This window comes from Anarrhichthys ocellatus, unplaced genomic scaffold (genome assembly GCF_004355925.1).
Source record: "Anarrhichthys ocellatus isolate YVR2014 unplaced genomic scaffold, GSC_Weel_1.0 scaffold23, whole genome shotgun sequence".
NCBI lineage: Eukaryota > Metazoa > Chordata > Actinopteri > Perciformes > Anarhichadidae > Anarrhichthys > Anarrhichthys ocellatus.
The window spans coordinates 1,294,332-1,308,606 of record NW_022280053.1 but is presented as its reverse complement, the minus strand read 5'-3'; the positions used below and the strand labels follow the sequence as shown (position 1 = coordinate 1,308,606).

Genomic DNA, 14,275 nt, shown 5'->3' with positions numbered 1-14,275 from the left:
TCAGAGGAAGTAAGTCTGAAGGCACTAAATGGCCACTGCAAACATGAATTCAATACTTCATACAGCACAGAGTTTAATTTAATAAGTCACCTTACCTTCATCACGAGGGAGCAATTCCTCTTTGCCCCTCTTGTCTGCCTCAGTATCAGCTTTGAGCACATTGATCTGGAACAAAAATAGATCTTACGTGAACACATTCACACTGCAAATATACAAAGAAATCACCAAATACGAGCTAAAAGCAAAAGAGTATGCTATTGTACAGTTTATGGTTATACTGATGTAATATTGTAAAAGCCAAACCCTGCAGAATAACTCATGTGATTACATATTTCAAAACATCATCTAAGTTCATGCTTCACAAGCTACTAACACTGCATGCCCTATGATTCATGAGCTGCAATAGCTGCAGTGTTTTGTTTACCGTTACTTGCTCAACTCTTGTCAAAATGTCTGATTGCAAATTAAAGGGTGTGGAAGTCAAGGGCTTTTTGTTGAAACAAGTCCGAACAAAACCTGTGCCAATGGCCTTATCTCGACAGCGACAACACATTACATCATGCACAGAGCCGCATGGGAATATTTATCAGCGATGACTGCACTATTTGATGTAGTTTATGGGATTACAATAAGGACTTTAAATAAAGGCGTTTCTGCAGGTTTGTTCTCACCAGTTTGAGGATGCCGTCGTCTCCCAGTCTGTCCCGGAGGATCCCGATACTGTCCTGAGGGCAGCGGCCCGGTGCCTGCTGCACAGTCAGGGTCAGGGAGTCCGTCGCGGGACAAAACCTCAGCATGCAGGAGCTGTCGGACCACACACACCACACACCTGGAACAGGGCCTACTGCTGGACCTGGAGGACTGATGAGGGGGAAGAAAGATTATAGGATTTGAGGTTATTAGAACAGAAAGGAGCCTCCCTTATGAATCATTAGAAGTCTCATTAGTCATCATGTGTCAAAAATAAGACAAGAGATAAAATCATAGCCTTACGCTGCCAGCACCCTAAACATGGCGTGCTGTCCGTCCTTCTGAGCCAACTGGAGGGGTGTGTCTCCCTCCTGATTGGGTGAGGTCAATGCCCTTTGACCTCTTGGTTGGTGGATTAAGAAGCGCGAGAGATGGACCAAACCCAGGCGCACTGCAAGGTGAAGGAGGGTTTCCTTGGGCTGGAGCTCAGTAGCTAAAGAAAGAGACAGAGGAGGGAATGATATGGAGGCAGATACATCATGTACAATGCTGTTTTATTCTGAAATTAAAGCTACAGTTAATAACTACAATAAAAACTAACTTTTTGTCATCTTTGCTCAAACTGTCACTGTCATCGTCAGTTTGCTCAGTTTAGCTTGACTGCTTTTTCAACATGGCGGCCGGGTCACAACCGTTCTCATTTTACAGCTAAACAGTGCACTAGGGGAGAAAGAGGCAATGCAGTAACATAATCTGCATCAGCTGCAAAACTCCAGTATCTCTAAGGCTATGTTATACTTAACTTATGTAAAGTCAACTTTTACTCCAACCTTCAACTTTATCAAGGTGTGGTATCTTGCACATGCTCTCTCAACCCTGTGCGGGCGTACAGAACATCTGCGGCATATGTACAGAATGTATGGCAGTAATAAACCGTGCAGATGAAGGAATGAAGAACTCAGGGTTACGCAGGGTGAGCAGTATATCAATAACATTATTACCGAGAAAAACTGGATGTTTCACCAACACCTGCTGTGAGACGGTTGCTGCCCTTTGCTGAACAACCCTGATGCTCTAACATGCACTAACTAGGTTCATATCACGCGGCAAGCACATGGTGGCAACAGCTTCGCACATGTCTGCCAATCCCTTGCTCAGCACAAATCCTCCATGTACACCCTTGTTGTTTTGTAAGCAGTGTTTGTAGAGAGGACCAGAGGTACTTCATCTTCCCTTTAAGTGTGGGTGAGAGCTGAAGGTTGCCATGGCGCGGTCTCTCCTACCCAGGAACAATGTGCAGGAGAATTCAACTCTTATTTCCTCTTTTCCCTCCAATTTGCTGCTGGAGCTCTGTGATGAACCGAAACCCTCCGTCACCTCCACAATGGTGCCGTTAATTGCGACCCAGTTTCGCACCGACTGAGAAGAGTGAATACTGAACATGCTCTTCGTGCAAAAGTTCAACAAACAAGAATGTCATTGTCAAATAGGCCAGTAAATAGTGCGCCGGGGGACTTGGGGGCAACAGCTACTTTGCATTTGCACCTCGCCAGTGTTTTGCATGGGCATTTGCTTTTTTTCCAAGCAAGCCATGTACATATACTATACTGCTGTCTAGGACACTCTGAGACTGTATGCAGCCTTCAACAGAGGACATTTATTGAGGGATGTCATTTCCTTTTTCTCCCCATACTAAAGGAAACAATCTGGAATTTTAAAGAAGTCAGCAATATACTTTTCCATAATGGGCTATGTAATCTCTTAAAATGCACCCATGTGCAATATATAGGCTATTACTTTGGCCTGCTGAGAGTGTTTCGCCCTCATTTCCTAAAAGAAAATGAGGTGAGATTTCACTGCTTTGAAATAATGAAACATCATGAATCAAGATATCTGAGGCCAGACGCCAGAAACAACTCAGACACAGCTGCGGTGCAAAGGAGTGTGGGGGTGCAGTGCAGAGGAGGATTGTGGGAGTTGATTTAATGGACGCAGAGGTCTGCGAGACAACTCTAATCTGGCTGAAGAGGAATAATGGCAGTAATTGCTCCATCTTTGGAGCACACTGGCCTCTGCCCGGCCGGCCGGCTGGCTGGTCCTGCACATCATGTGATGGAGGACTTGGGTTGTACACAGTCAGATCTTATGTTGCGTTTTAAACCTACTGAACACAAGAACACCGAAATCTGATAATTACTTTGAGCATAATAAGAAGATATATTTCTATAAAACCATTGATTCTAATACGAGTCATTTTTGACGTACTCCTGGAAGAGTGTCGTGCAACATGTCTTTCCAGAGACAGAGAGTGTCCCCTTTGCTGAGGACAATCCAAACGCCTCAGTATGTTCACTTAGCTCTTTTCTACTGCAGAAGTAGTCCCTAGGAAAACTAGAATGGATATCTCAAAACCCGTTCCAATGAGAGCAGAACTGTGGCTAGATACCGTTAAATCTCAAAATATGTTGTTTCTGAACTTGGGTGAACCAGCCCTAATCGACATCTCCAGGATGTGCATTACAGCAACAACAGCACAAACAAAGAAGTCATTTGGGAGTTGAACAGTTGAGGGTCCTCAGATACGAGGACACTCAGGGGAATCCCTGATATTTGACCTCTGTAAATGATCCAGGAAGTAGCGGAGCACTGACGAGGAGATGAGTGGATGAGGCCTCGAGGGTTTGTGGCTAAAAACTCTTTTCTAAGAGAGAAAAATGAATCCACACACATATAGACCTCCTGGATATGCTTTGTTTTTATTCGACTGGTTTGTTTTTGAAGTTTAAACGTTTTAAAATATGCAGACCCAAATAAAAGCCTACAAGATTGCAGCGTGTGACTTTAACTCCCACTTCATTACCTTCTCTCGGCTGACCGTCAGTGTTTTTCCACTGCTGAGGGTAATCCATGTTGGCCATAGCTTGTGTGATCTTCTCGTCCAGCTGCCTGAGACCAGCTTCATCACCTGAACTTCGTCTGAGCCGCACATCCTCCTTGTCTAAACCTGCAGCGGAGAGCTCCTCGTCGGCTGCCTGCGCCCACGTGGAAAACCTCTTCAGGACCTCTAGGTAGCTCTGGGGGCCAAGCTGGTCCCTGTTTGCGCTCAGGTACTCTGCCGCCTCCTGGGCAACGTCCCTGAGGTATTCAAGAGATGTTTCATCCTCGCATGGCTTGACTTGGCCCTCTGCGTAAAAGTAGGATGTGACAGAGACAACTTCCACAAGGGCATGACCTGAGGGAGAGGAAGGAAATCATGACAGCAGGGGGTGAGACAAAGACAGGCAAAGAGAGAAACGGGAGTGGTTTTAGAGGCTGACTGAAGGACATACCAGGAACTGTGAAGCAAAGGGTCAGCCCATCATCTCCTCTTTTTGCTGCAGTCACATGTGTGAGGTCAGAACCTTCTAAAACAACATAAAACTCAGCGTCTTCAGGAGCGTTGGCTTGTAACCTGACATGGGCCTCCACCTGTCCCTGAGATGAGGAAGAGAAAATCCATTTAATTGCCTTTTCACAACAACCAACATATAAGACTCATAGTACTCTAGAAGGAAAACGTCTTTTCTTATCACCCTGCTGACGCGTTCCGATTACCTTTAATCAGTATCACAAAGTTCAATGTTCACATTGGATGGAAGGAGTAGAACGGGGCAACAAGGAAAAAGGAAGAAAGAGAGAGTGATAATCTCACGATAGGAGTGACCTGCACCCTACTGGGCGTCTACTTCATGATCCATCCTCATAATGGGATTCATTATTTCTGTTACATCAGTGATCTGGTTTTTTTTTTTTAATGCCCTCGTCTGAACTCTGCATCACCCCAAAGACACCCACAACTCTCTTCCTTCATGTATTCAGTACACTGAAGACATCAGAATTCCCCCCAAACTTACTGCGAGTGTTTTTATTGCGATACAATCCTATATCGTCCCATCCCTACTGCAAAGTAAATGTTTTTGTCCTCTATGTAAACACAGATTACCAAAACACGGAAACCACAAGATTTACTTCACCTGCTCAATGTTATTATTTCCTCAAGAGGATGACCTTGTGAAGAGGGTTAGCTCAGAGTGTATCATTCAAGTTTAAGAGGGATGGCATACTTGAAGTTCCATGCTTGTGCCATATCCTTATCTTCTGTTTTCTTCTACTCAGCTTGGGGGGTTTATCTTGGGATTTATGGGGTCGTCCTTTATGCATCCTTATTGTTAGTAAGGTATCCATCATGTTGAAATGTATTTGTAGGGCCTCCATCAGTCTTATCTTATAATATTTTTGAGGGAGAGCAACTAAAAGCAGGGGACTGAAGCATTGACATTACATCTTAGATTGTGTATGGATTAAATATAATTAAAATCAATATGTGTAAACAAGACTCAAGAGTCTGTGGGGCTTCACTTAGGCACTTGTTTTGAGCTAAACGCTAACGTCAGCATACTAAAGTACTCACAAAGACGATGCTCATTAGCTGATGTTTAGCAGGAATAATGTTCATATCTGGTTTGGTGTCTTGATATGCCATCATTTGCTAATCAATGCAACACAAAGTACAGCTGAGGCTGATGGGAATATCAGTAGTTTTACAGGTATTTGGACTTAAACTAGATAGCGAGCTGCCTGAAACAGGACACAGATAAAGTTCTACACAATTATGATATTTTCAAAAGGCATTTCCTTAAAGCATTACAGGTGGAAGATGTATCTACATAATCCTCATAAGGATCGTGATGTGAACCTGGCTAACCAACCAATTATAGAGTTGGTACAGTTTTGACTGAGCGTTGAAACTGACATCAGTGTCCCTTATATTTGTTTTGCCCCAAAACTGTTGGGGCTTTCCAGAGCTGCTATCTGAGTCCAGTCAATAGTGTTTCAGAGGTAGAGATGGAGCTGACCTCTTGTGTGAGCCGGCTGTTGGCTTGCACTGATAATAGAGGTCTGACTCAAGCTGCAGTTTCTCAGCTTGCTGTGAGCACTAAGTGGTTAGCTGTAGCACCACTTAGCGCTGTTAATGTTATCGTTGATTGTTTTTCCATCTTACAAAAAGATAAGATGTCAGCCTGTGGTTTGTGCAGCCTTCCTGATTTGTCACCAGGCTAGCTAGACCCACGGCATCTCCAGTTATTTTGCAATTTATACATTTTTAAAGTACAATTTCATTAATTTTCTTTCAAGGTTGCAAACATTTTTTATTAAACTTTTGCAAAGGTTGTCCAAGATTTGGACAAAGGTCATTCTCACACGAATTCGTCCTATTTGATGTCACTTGACGAGGACTATTCTGATATATCACAATGACAACAAAGAGATTTATCCATTCTCTCTCTTTACTTGTTTATTTTTGGAAAATTGTCCTCCAGCTGCAAGTATCATTATTATATATGAAAGACACAGAAACATATGTGAACGCTTATCTTTTGATCTTGTTTTCACTCCTCCAAAGGAGGCTGTAGTTCCCACTTTATAGTCCCACCAATCTGCAGCAGCCTCAGATAATATTGGTTCACACTAGCAGAATTTGATCAGACAGAATTTGCTTGATCCTAACCGTATCTCCTGTGCCTTGGGGGTGAAGAGGTACGAGGATGTTTGGCTGGTGATAAGACCCCAGACTGATGTGATCTATGGCCTTTTCTCCCGGGCTTTATCATGACACAACCTGATCCAGTAACAATGAAATATTCAACACCTTGTGGTTTTACCTCATGCCTCCTTTATGGGCAGTTCTCAGGTCAGGCACAATGTGTTAATTATGGAACATGAGGAGGTCTATCGCATATGCAAAAGGCGCTTGATACAAATCTAAAAGTCAAATGCGCTCTGATAGATTACCTCAATATGGACAACGACACGGGGAGATTATAAGACTGGTGCATATTAATATTTGTTATTATTAGACCACCAACACCAAGGTTACACCAGTGACATGGTTGTGTAATCTCCCCGTGTTGTTGTCCATTCAGTGGGGGAAAACAACATCGGATCTGCTGCCTGTGGTCTCCAGGAAACCAGCAGTCATCAGCTTTAGAGCTCTTTGCTATGATCTCCTGAGTGCAACCACGTAGGTGACGTCAGGGGAGCAGCATCTCTGCCACTGCAACAACAAAAACAGGTCCAATAACAGTCAGTTCCCTGAGTGGGAAGACAGCCTGACGTCAGCGGGAACGGAGTCGTTTTTCTGTTTTTGTTCTGAATACCAACAATTCTTCACAATACAGTATTTCAGCTAAAGGTAACCAACACAAATTACATTTTGCCTCATTAAGAAGAAAAATGAAGTGTGCTGAAATCCTCACACAGTCGCTATAAATCATAATAACTTAATGGTTTGACTTTGCAAGCCACACAGTGCTGCAGTGACATGTAGACATCAGAGTTAAAAGAAAGTCAGTGGACCAGAATCTCATTGGAGTCTTGAGGGCGACAGCTAGAGCTGTACTGCAGGGCTTTTTTTCATACTCAGCTGAGACACATACCTCTGATTTAATCTGCTGTGCAAATGAGATACTAATAACTAGTCTACATGTCAGAAAAGGCTGTTAGCAAAGCTGGCGCGGTCCTGCAAACATTTCCTTTCAAAGGACGGGGCTACCAAGTATGGACTCCTTGTTACATAACAATACCAAGAAGCACCCGGAAGTCTAATTTTGGTCTGCAATAATTGAGAAAACCACCATAATAAGAGCCCATATAAAGCTTTTAGTTAAGGTGAAAGAGCTTTTTCTTTCTTCCTTTACGATTGACTGGCTTATCGTCAATAAACGACTGGCAGTGTGAGGTTTTGCTAGACATGTGAAAAGCATGGCAAACACAATCACCACAGCACTTATAGGGAAACAAAATCATAAACCATAACACAGGGAAACCTGTGCTCAAAGAGCACTGTGATAACTTTCTCTATCAAACCAATACGGGCGACTGAACAAACACGGTACGACAAGGATGTAGCTAATCCATCTCCATTTGTTAACATGCAGCTGTGCTGTGCTGAGCTAATGGCTGCTATGAAGAAGCTTCTACAGCCTGCTAGCTGCTCTGTGAGATCGAATTTAGGATTTAAGCAAAATGCTAACGTTAACATGCTAACATGCTCAGGATAACCGCCAACATGTTGATGCTTAGCAGTTGTAATGTTGATTACAACTGATTGACATTATTACAACAGACATGACTATATATTTTGTCAAGTCTGCTACAATTCTAAGATAGAGAAGTCAATTTATGATGTAGTGGGTAAAGGCAAACAATAACAGCAAGGAAAATGACATCACTGTAATGCAGCCTTTAAAACCAGGACAACAACACTTGAGCCATTTTACGATGTTCAAAATTGAAGAAAACATCTAGTCTCATAACTAGACAACAAAATGCTTCTCAAAATTGAGAAGCATATGTGTTTTTTGGTACTAGGAAGGAGATCAATTTTACTCAAACAGAATCACTTTGTCCTGTGCTGGAGCTCAATAACACCTCCTCAAACACAGGAAATGCCACACTTTCTGCCTGCAACTCAATGCAACCATTTATCCATTGATCTGGAGCGAACAGTATCTGCTACGGACACTGTGTTGTATGTGTGGAAGGTGCACCATAACACATTACTAAAGGCTGTTACAATAACAGCCTTTATAGCACAGCAGTGTGCTGCGGCTATGCCGACACAAAGCCTGGCATTGAAATCCGGATCTCAGTCGGCAGCGAGAGTTTGCTCCTGTTGAGCTGTGACCTTCGAGGGTGGAGACGCCACTTCCTCTTAATGGAGAGGTGCATGCGAAACCGGTAGAGCCCGTAATGATTCACATGCCCGGGTTTCAGACGGGTCCTCAATCTGCCTCTATGGGAGAGTGGGGGCAAAGATTCCCCACCTCTCTAAAATTGGTGACACAGCAAAACAAGCAGACACTCTGCTTACCAGAAATCTGGCAACGCTTCAGTGACTGGCCCACCCAGGCTTCCTCACACACTGGAGAATAAGGGCGAGAGAGAGAGAGGGTGAGAGAGTGAGAGTGAGAGAGAAAGATGGCGGATATGGAGGATTGACCAGGAAAAGGAAGACAGATGGAAGAAATTAAAGTAGCACAGAGAAACAGAGCTCTACTATGTCAAAAACAAAAAAACAATAAGGCAAACACACCTGCACTCTAGCATGCTCCTTAATGTAAAATGTGTATTTATTCAATTTAAAAACTGGTCGGTGTTCTCCCTACAGGAAAAAAGACAAGAAACAAATATGGTACATTCCCTCCGAAGTTCACAGTGGAAGCCATGCTTGCAGAGGCTTGCCATTTGGTGAGCGGGTCTGTGTAAGGCCTGGCTTCCCCGGGGACTGAAACCCTCCTGGCTTGGGTTTCAAGTGTGACGCAAGGCTTGCCAGTCAACCGCCGCGCATGAGGGAGAGTCGGGACTGAGGGAGAGCAAAGGGATGGCAGGAGGGAAAGACTAGAGTGCTCTAATTCCGCTGAGGAAATCGGGCCTCAGAGTTCATGTATTCACCCAACCACACATCACACACTTATAGGCATGGAGCAAAACATTTAGGCACTTACATATAGAGGCACCTCTGTTCTGTTCACCTCCATCGTCTCTCCATCCACCAGATGCCTAGGGAGGTAATAGCCATGTTATACTACAGTGTGAGGATAATAACAACCCACACTGTTTATCTACCACTCATTACATTGTTTTCATTGAAAAAGTGATCACATTGAGATGTGAACACTACTTTATGATGCTCTGCTAGCAGCCTTTACATGACTAAGATAACCTGTATGGAAGAAGCTACTATAACTACAGTACAGTGTCCGACTCTTCAGGCAGCACGCAGCAGGGTAACCGTATCATCAGCACACACCGGATCCACTGTGACTTCACTCTCAGCTGTGAATAGTGCATGACTTCCAAGCTGCACAGTGGTGTCAGCTCAGCAGGCTGCACTTTGCCTAGACACTCATTTGCATGAGCTGGTGCCACTCAGACAAAGCCACCACAGTTTGGTTTTTTGCACACTGTAAATTGCATCATTTCTGCTAAATAATGTTCTCTCCTCTTTCAGGTCCCAATAAGGTCTCACAGCCCAGCATGATGCTCTTGAAATGGGTTGTATCATCTGACCAACCGTCCATAATCCAAATATATATATATATTACATTTACAACCATATCAAACAGAGAAAAGCATAACATCCTCACACTGGAAAAGCTGGAATAAGAGAAGTACTTTAACGATTAATCAGTCACCAAAATAGTTTTCTGTCAATCGACTTATCAGTTAAACAACTAGTCATTTCAGATCTAATCCCCTGATATTCTCAATACAACCCCTAATTCCACAAATTAGAATTAAATAATAAATCTATAATGGCAGGAAGCACTATCCTCTGAATCTATGTTAAACCCAATATTACTTTATGTTATTTGATGCCAATAAAACTGTAAATTAAAGGACAGAGCAGAGCAACATCAAGAACAGGATCCAGTATTTTAACAACAGGTCAAGTCACATTATACTGTCAGACACAGGGTTTATCTAGCAATGATATCACTATAACTGTAATATGGTGTCCAAAGAACTTCTTATCAATAGAAGTGCAATGCCAGAGGCCTGGGCGGCTATCTCTTGTTTGTTCATCCTACTCATCTCCATGGAGCTTCACCATTGTAACGTGGAACTAGAGAAGGTTTGCGTGTCATATCGTAGAATAAACATTGTCCCAGGTTGGCAGGTTGCGCCCCATAATGTCAACACACGTGAATATTCTGGTATGCTTGTGTTTACGTAAGGTTTAAAGACATAATCTGAATCCACACATCTAAAAGGATCTACTTGATCTGAGCTTCTTGAGTTCAATAGCAACTTTTGAATCATACATGTGCAAAAGTAACCATAATGTGATCAGGTAACCAAAATAAGACACAGTACTTGTGGGGGGGGGGGGGGGGGTCTCAAATTTAGATGTCCAGTTGTTCTAGTCTGCACAGATTTTGTGTCAGCCATCGGCCTCGGGGTGACTCCAGCTGCTGACATGTTCAATGTGAATAAGAAACCTGACCTGGCTGGTGGCCACGCACTCCAGAACAGAGCGTGAGAAAAGAGATTACACAGAACAAGAGAAGGAACGCTGTCACAAAGCATCTGGGGAAACTCATTCCGACATCTTTATATGTGATGCAAATATGTTCAGACACGAGCAACTTGATCCTGTTGTCCTTGACATTTTTTTCAGAGGACGCATGACTGAATAATGTAATTCCTCTCACATGCAGTCAGTTATAGGCCGTATGAAAAAGGTGCGATTCTGCTTTTCAGCCCTTTGGTAACTACACTTTAGCGTGCTATGTTGCTTTATCATTTTGTGCTCGGCTTACATGGAAACTAACACAGATGCCACAATAGGCATCATACTCACTCAGCAGTGTCACCGTGGCTTCATGTGATGAAAAGGTGTGTAAAACTTTCACTGGTCATATATGAAACCACCTTAAACATAAGGATTGTATCAGTGTGGACAATACACTACTTTTTCTGCAACCCTATAATAAGAAATAATGGAAAACAACCTCAATGCTAAGCCACTGATAAACTCTCACACAAAGAAGTGAAAACTACTATTCACATTATCAGCACTCAAACCTATCCTCCGGGAACAATGCATGACCTCTACTGCTTTCACCGGGAAGTGAAACTCCCGCAGTGGAACACAGTCAGTAAATGGATCAGTGCAAGATCACAACAAGGGACATGACAGATTCTGCAACATTAGGCTCCCAGTGCACGCAGTCAAAGTCGCCACGCTTTTTTTCTATTTTCGTTTTACCTTTGAACGCACCAGCATTTGACCGTCTGTAAATAAATAAAACGACAGATGCCCAAAAAGTATAACCATCCCGATAATGTCAGAGCACAGTTTTTGTTTTGTTTCATAAAAATACATTTCAAGCAGAAGTTGTTCAACTGAAGATGAATCGGCTTGCCATTACCTGCAGTCGTCTCTCAGCTCTCGGTCCGATTTCGACTCAAATCGCACGACTTGAAGTCCTTGAATTAACTTTTTTTATCCCGTTGCTTGCTTCTCCGGTTAATAAACACCTTTTGCGCAAACGTATTTCGCATTAATGTGCGCCTCCGCTTCATCCGCTCTGTACGTTGCGGCAGTGAAAGTCGGTTGTTAGTTTGTTTGCAGGTGTCGCCGAGTTGTTTCTCCACTCTGCAGCCTGGCTGGCTTCTCGTCTGGCCCCGCCCCCTCACACACCGGGCTGCAGGACTGAAGCAGAAACATGAATAACTTATATGTTCATATTATCCTAATACGTTTCATGCCACCTGTATGTAATGAGTCTATAGTGATATTACAGGCTTTATATGATGTTTACATATAAACTTGCTGCACTTCATGGTGTAGGCTGCACTGGTGCTGTGTGGTCACTCTGCTTGTAAACAAAGAAGAAACAACACTCGCATTGTTTCATTGGTGGAAAGTATTTACATTGACTCAAGTATTGTACTTTAATTTACTTTCATACTACTTTATAGATTTTAGCAGGAAATATTGTACTCCGTTACATACATTTTACAGCTTTAGGGACTATTTACAAAGAAAATATCTGAATAATAAATTAAAGATAATGCATGAACAATATACAGGAGCACCTATGCTGCTAATGCTGTTAATACATTAATGCATCAATAATAATAATACAATAGTCCTGCATAAATAATAATACAACAGTCTGAGAGGGATGAATCTGCTCAATACTCAACTTGTGATAATCCGTTTTGTTGATAAAATCTTACTTCTGCACTTTAACTCAAGCAGAAGTCAATGCAGGACTTGTACTCGTACGTATTTTTAAACCATGAGAAACATATCCAAGTACCTCCTCCACCACCACATTTTGACATTTCTGACTTAGGAAATGTCTGAGATATTAATGTATGAAACATAGTCTATCTCAGAAGTGTAAGGGTACTGTTATATCAGTATGTGTTATTCTTATCTCCTGTGTGTTTGTGCTGTCTCAGTTTTTGTCACAGCAAACAGACACATTTAGTCACTGCTTCCTGTCTGGACTACAAGACCAATAATATGTGCTCGTGTCAGGTGTAATGTATTTATTAAAGGGGTATTCCAGCAATTTAGTGTTGCACTTCCATAAAGATAAGGAACTTTCAAGGGACGTGTTATTTTCTTTTTATAAATGGTCACAATCGGAGCAGCAGTAGAACAAAAAATACCCAAGATTCTAAACTATTTTCACGCCAGATTATAAGGCTTTTGAATAAAGAAGTCAATTCTTTACCAATTAAAAAAGACACCATTAATTCAATACATTCAGGGGTTTTCTGCTACAGGCTTACTTGATCTGGTATGACCATGCAGTTTATGGCGGCGATTGTTTAAATGCAACCTTTAAATAGATATGTTTTAGCATTTACCATTATCACATATAGGCTCACTTTATGCAATTATCAGTTGCAAGCAGTCGCAATAAGCAACAGTCATTAATGACCTTATAGTATTTTCATAACTCTTAATATATCTCCACATCAGTTAAACTGAGAATTCATATCAGTTATTCTAAATGCATGATATCTACTGGATAGAAGTCTCAGTCCAGCTCTCAGCTGTATTGTTATGATCACACAGAGATGTATGACAGTAACAGGAAGCGAGAGGAAGACTCTCCCACCCTTCCTGCTCCCAGACTTATCCCACCGACTGATAATGATCAACAGATTAAACGGCTGTAAAACAATACTGTCTTACTTTCAACACAGTCAGCAGTCTGAGTTAATGTTACTGTTTCTGCCCGCACACTGTTGTCTTGCTTCATTGGGGAGATGTGAGGATTGTGTTTGGAAGAAGAAAAGAGGCCTTCATACTTGTAGTGAGACTGTGGTGCCATCTGTTGGCAAAAATATATCAGTGAAGAAAAAGTGAATGAAGTTACAATACTGCCATCATGTGGAGGTTTTCCAGATAACATACATGCATCATTAGTGTCACTTGTTTTTAGAAATATTTTGCAAAATGCACCACAAAGTGATCTTCTCACTATGTGTATAGGTGCGTATTAATAACAATTCAAACTAGAAAATTCCTAAAGAAATTTTGACAGTGTGGCTTCTACTGCCCGAAGAAATCGCAATATATACACATGCCAATGTTACCGGTAGTGTCATTCAGGTTCAATTGAGATAGTGCCACTCTCTTTTCTGCATTTTAGATTCATACTCTTGGATTGAATGTGGGGCTTTTATTTTGAAAGGGTGGGACTGGGTGGGTGAGAGAGGGGGAGAGGAGACAGAATCATAATGTTTGACACTAAAATGAGAGGCTTCATCACAAGCATTCCAGTTAGAATTCATTCTGTGGGGCTTTTAATTTGAAATGGGGGGGGGGGCTAGAGGGGAAAATCCTCTAAAAATAGACCTGAATGACTGTATGATAGAGAGAGACACAGACAGAGAGAGAGAGAGAGAGAGAGAGAGAGAGAAAGATAGAAAGATAGACAGAGAGGAGAGAGAGACAGAGTGAGAGAGAGACAGGCAGACAGACAGTTAGATGGACTGAGTGAGTGGGAGAGTG

The 14,275-nt window shown here is 42.3% G+C and overlaps 1 protein-coding gene across 5 annotated transcripts in view; it reads right to left on the bottom strand.

Annotated features, from left to right (window-relative positions):
* Positions 1-11,885, bottom strand: part of arhgef28a (Rho guanine nucleotide exchange factor (GEF) 28a) — a 35,642-nt gene extending 23,757 nt beyond the window's left edge. For 4 of the 5 annotated variants that reach the window (XM_031859999.1, XM_031860002.1, XM_031860001.1 and 1 more), the window contains exons 1-7: positions 11,667-11,885; positions 9,237-9,291; positions 4,020-4,164; positions 3,551-3,922; positions 994-1,183; positions 672-861; positions 96-165 (exon numbers count right to left, since the gene is read on the bottom strand). In XM_031859999.1, coding sequence (XP_031715859.1) covers positions 96-165; positions 672-861; positions 994-1,183; positions 3,551-3,922; positions 4,020-4,164; positions 9,237-9,269 — 1,000 coding nt within the window. In that variant the 5' untranslated portion in view covers positions 9,270-9,291; positions 11,667-11,885. Of the gene's footprint in view, positions 1-95; positions 166-671; positions 862-993; positions 1,184-3,550; positions 3,923-4,019; positions 4,165-9,236; positions 10,594-11,666 lie in introns of those variants that run through there. The other variant, XM_031860000.1, reaches the window with a different exon arrangement.
* Positions 11,886-14,275: the final 2,390 nt, after the last annotated feature.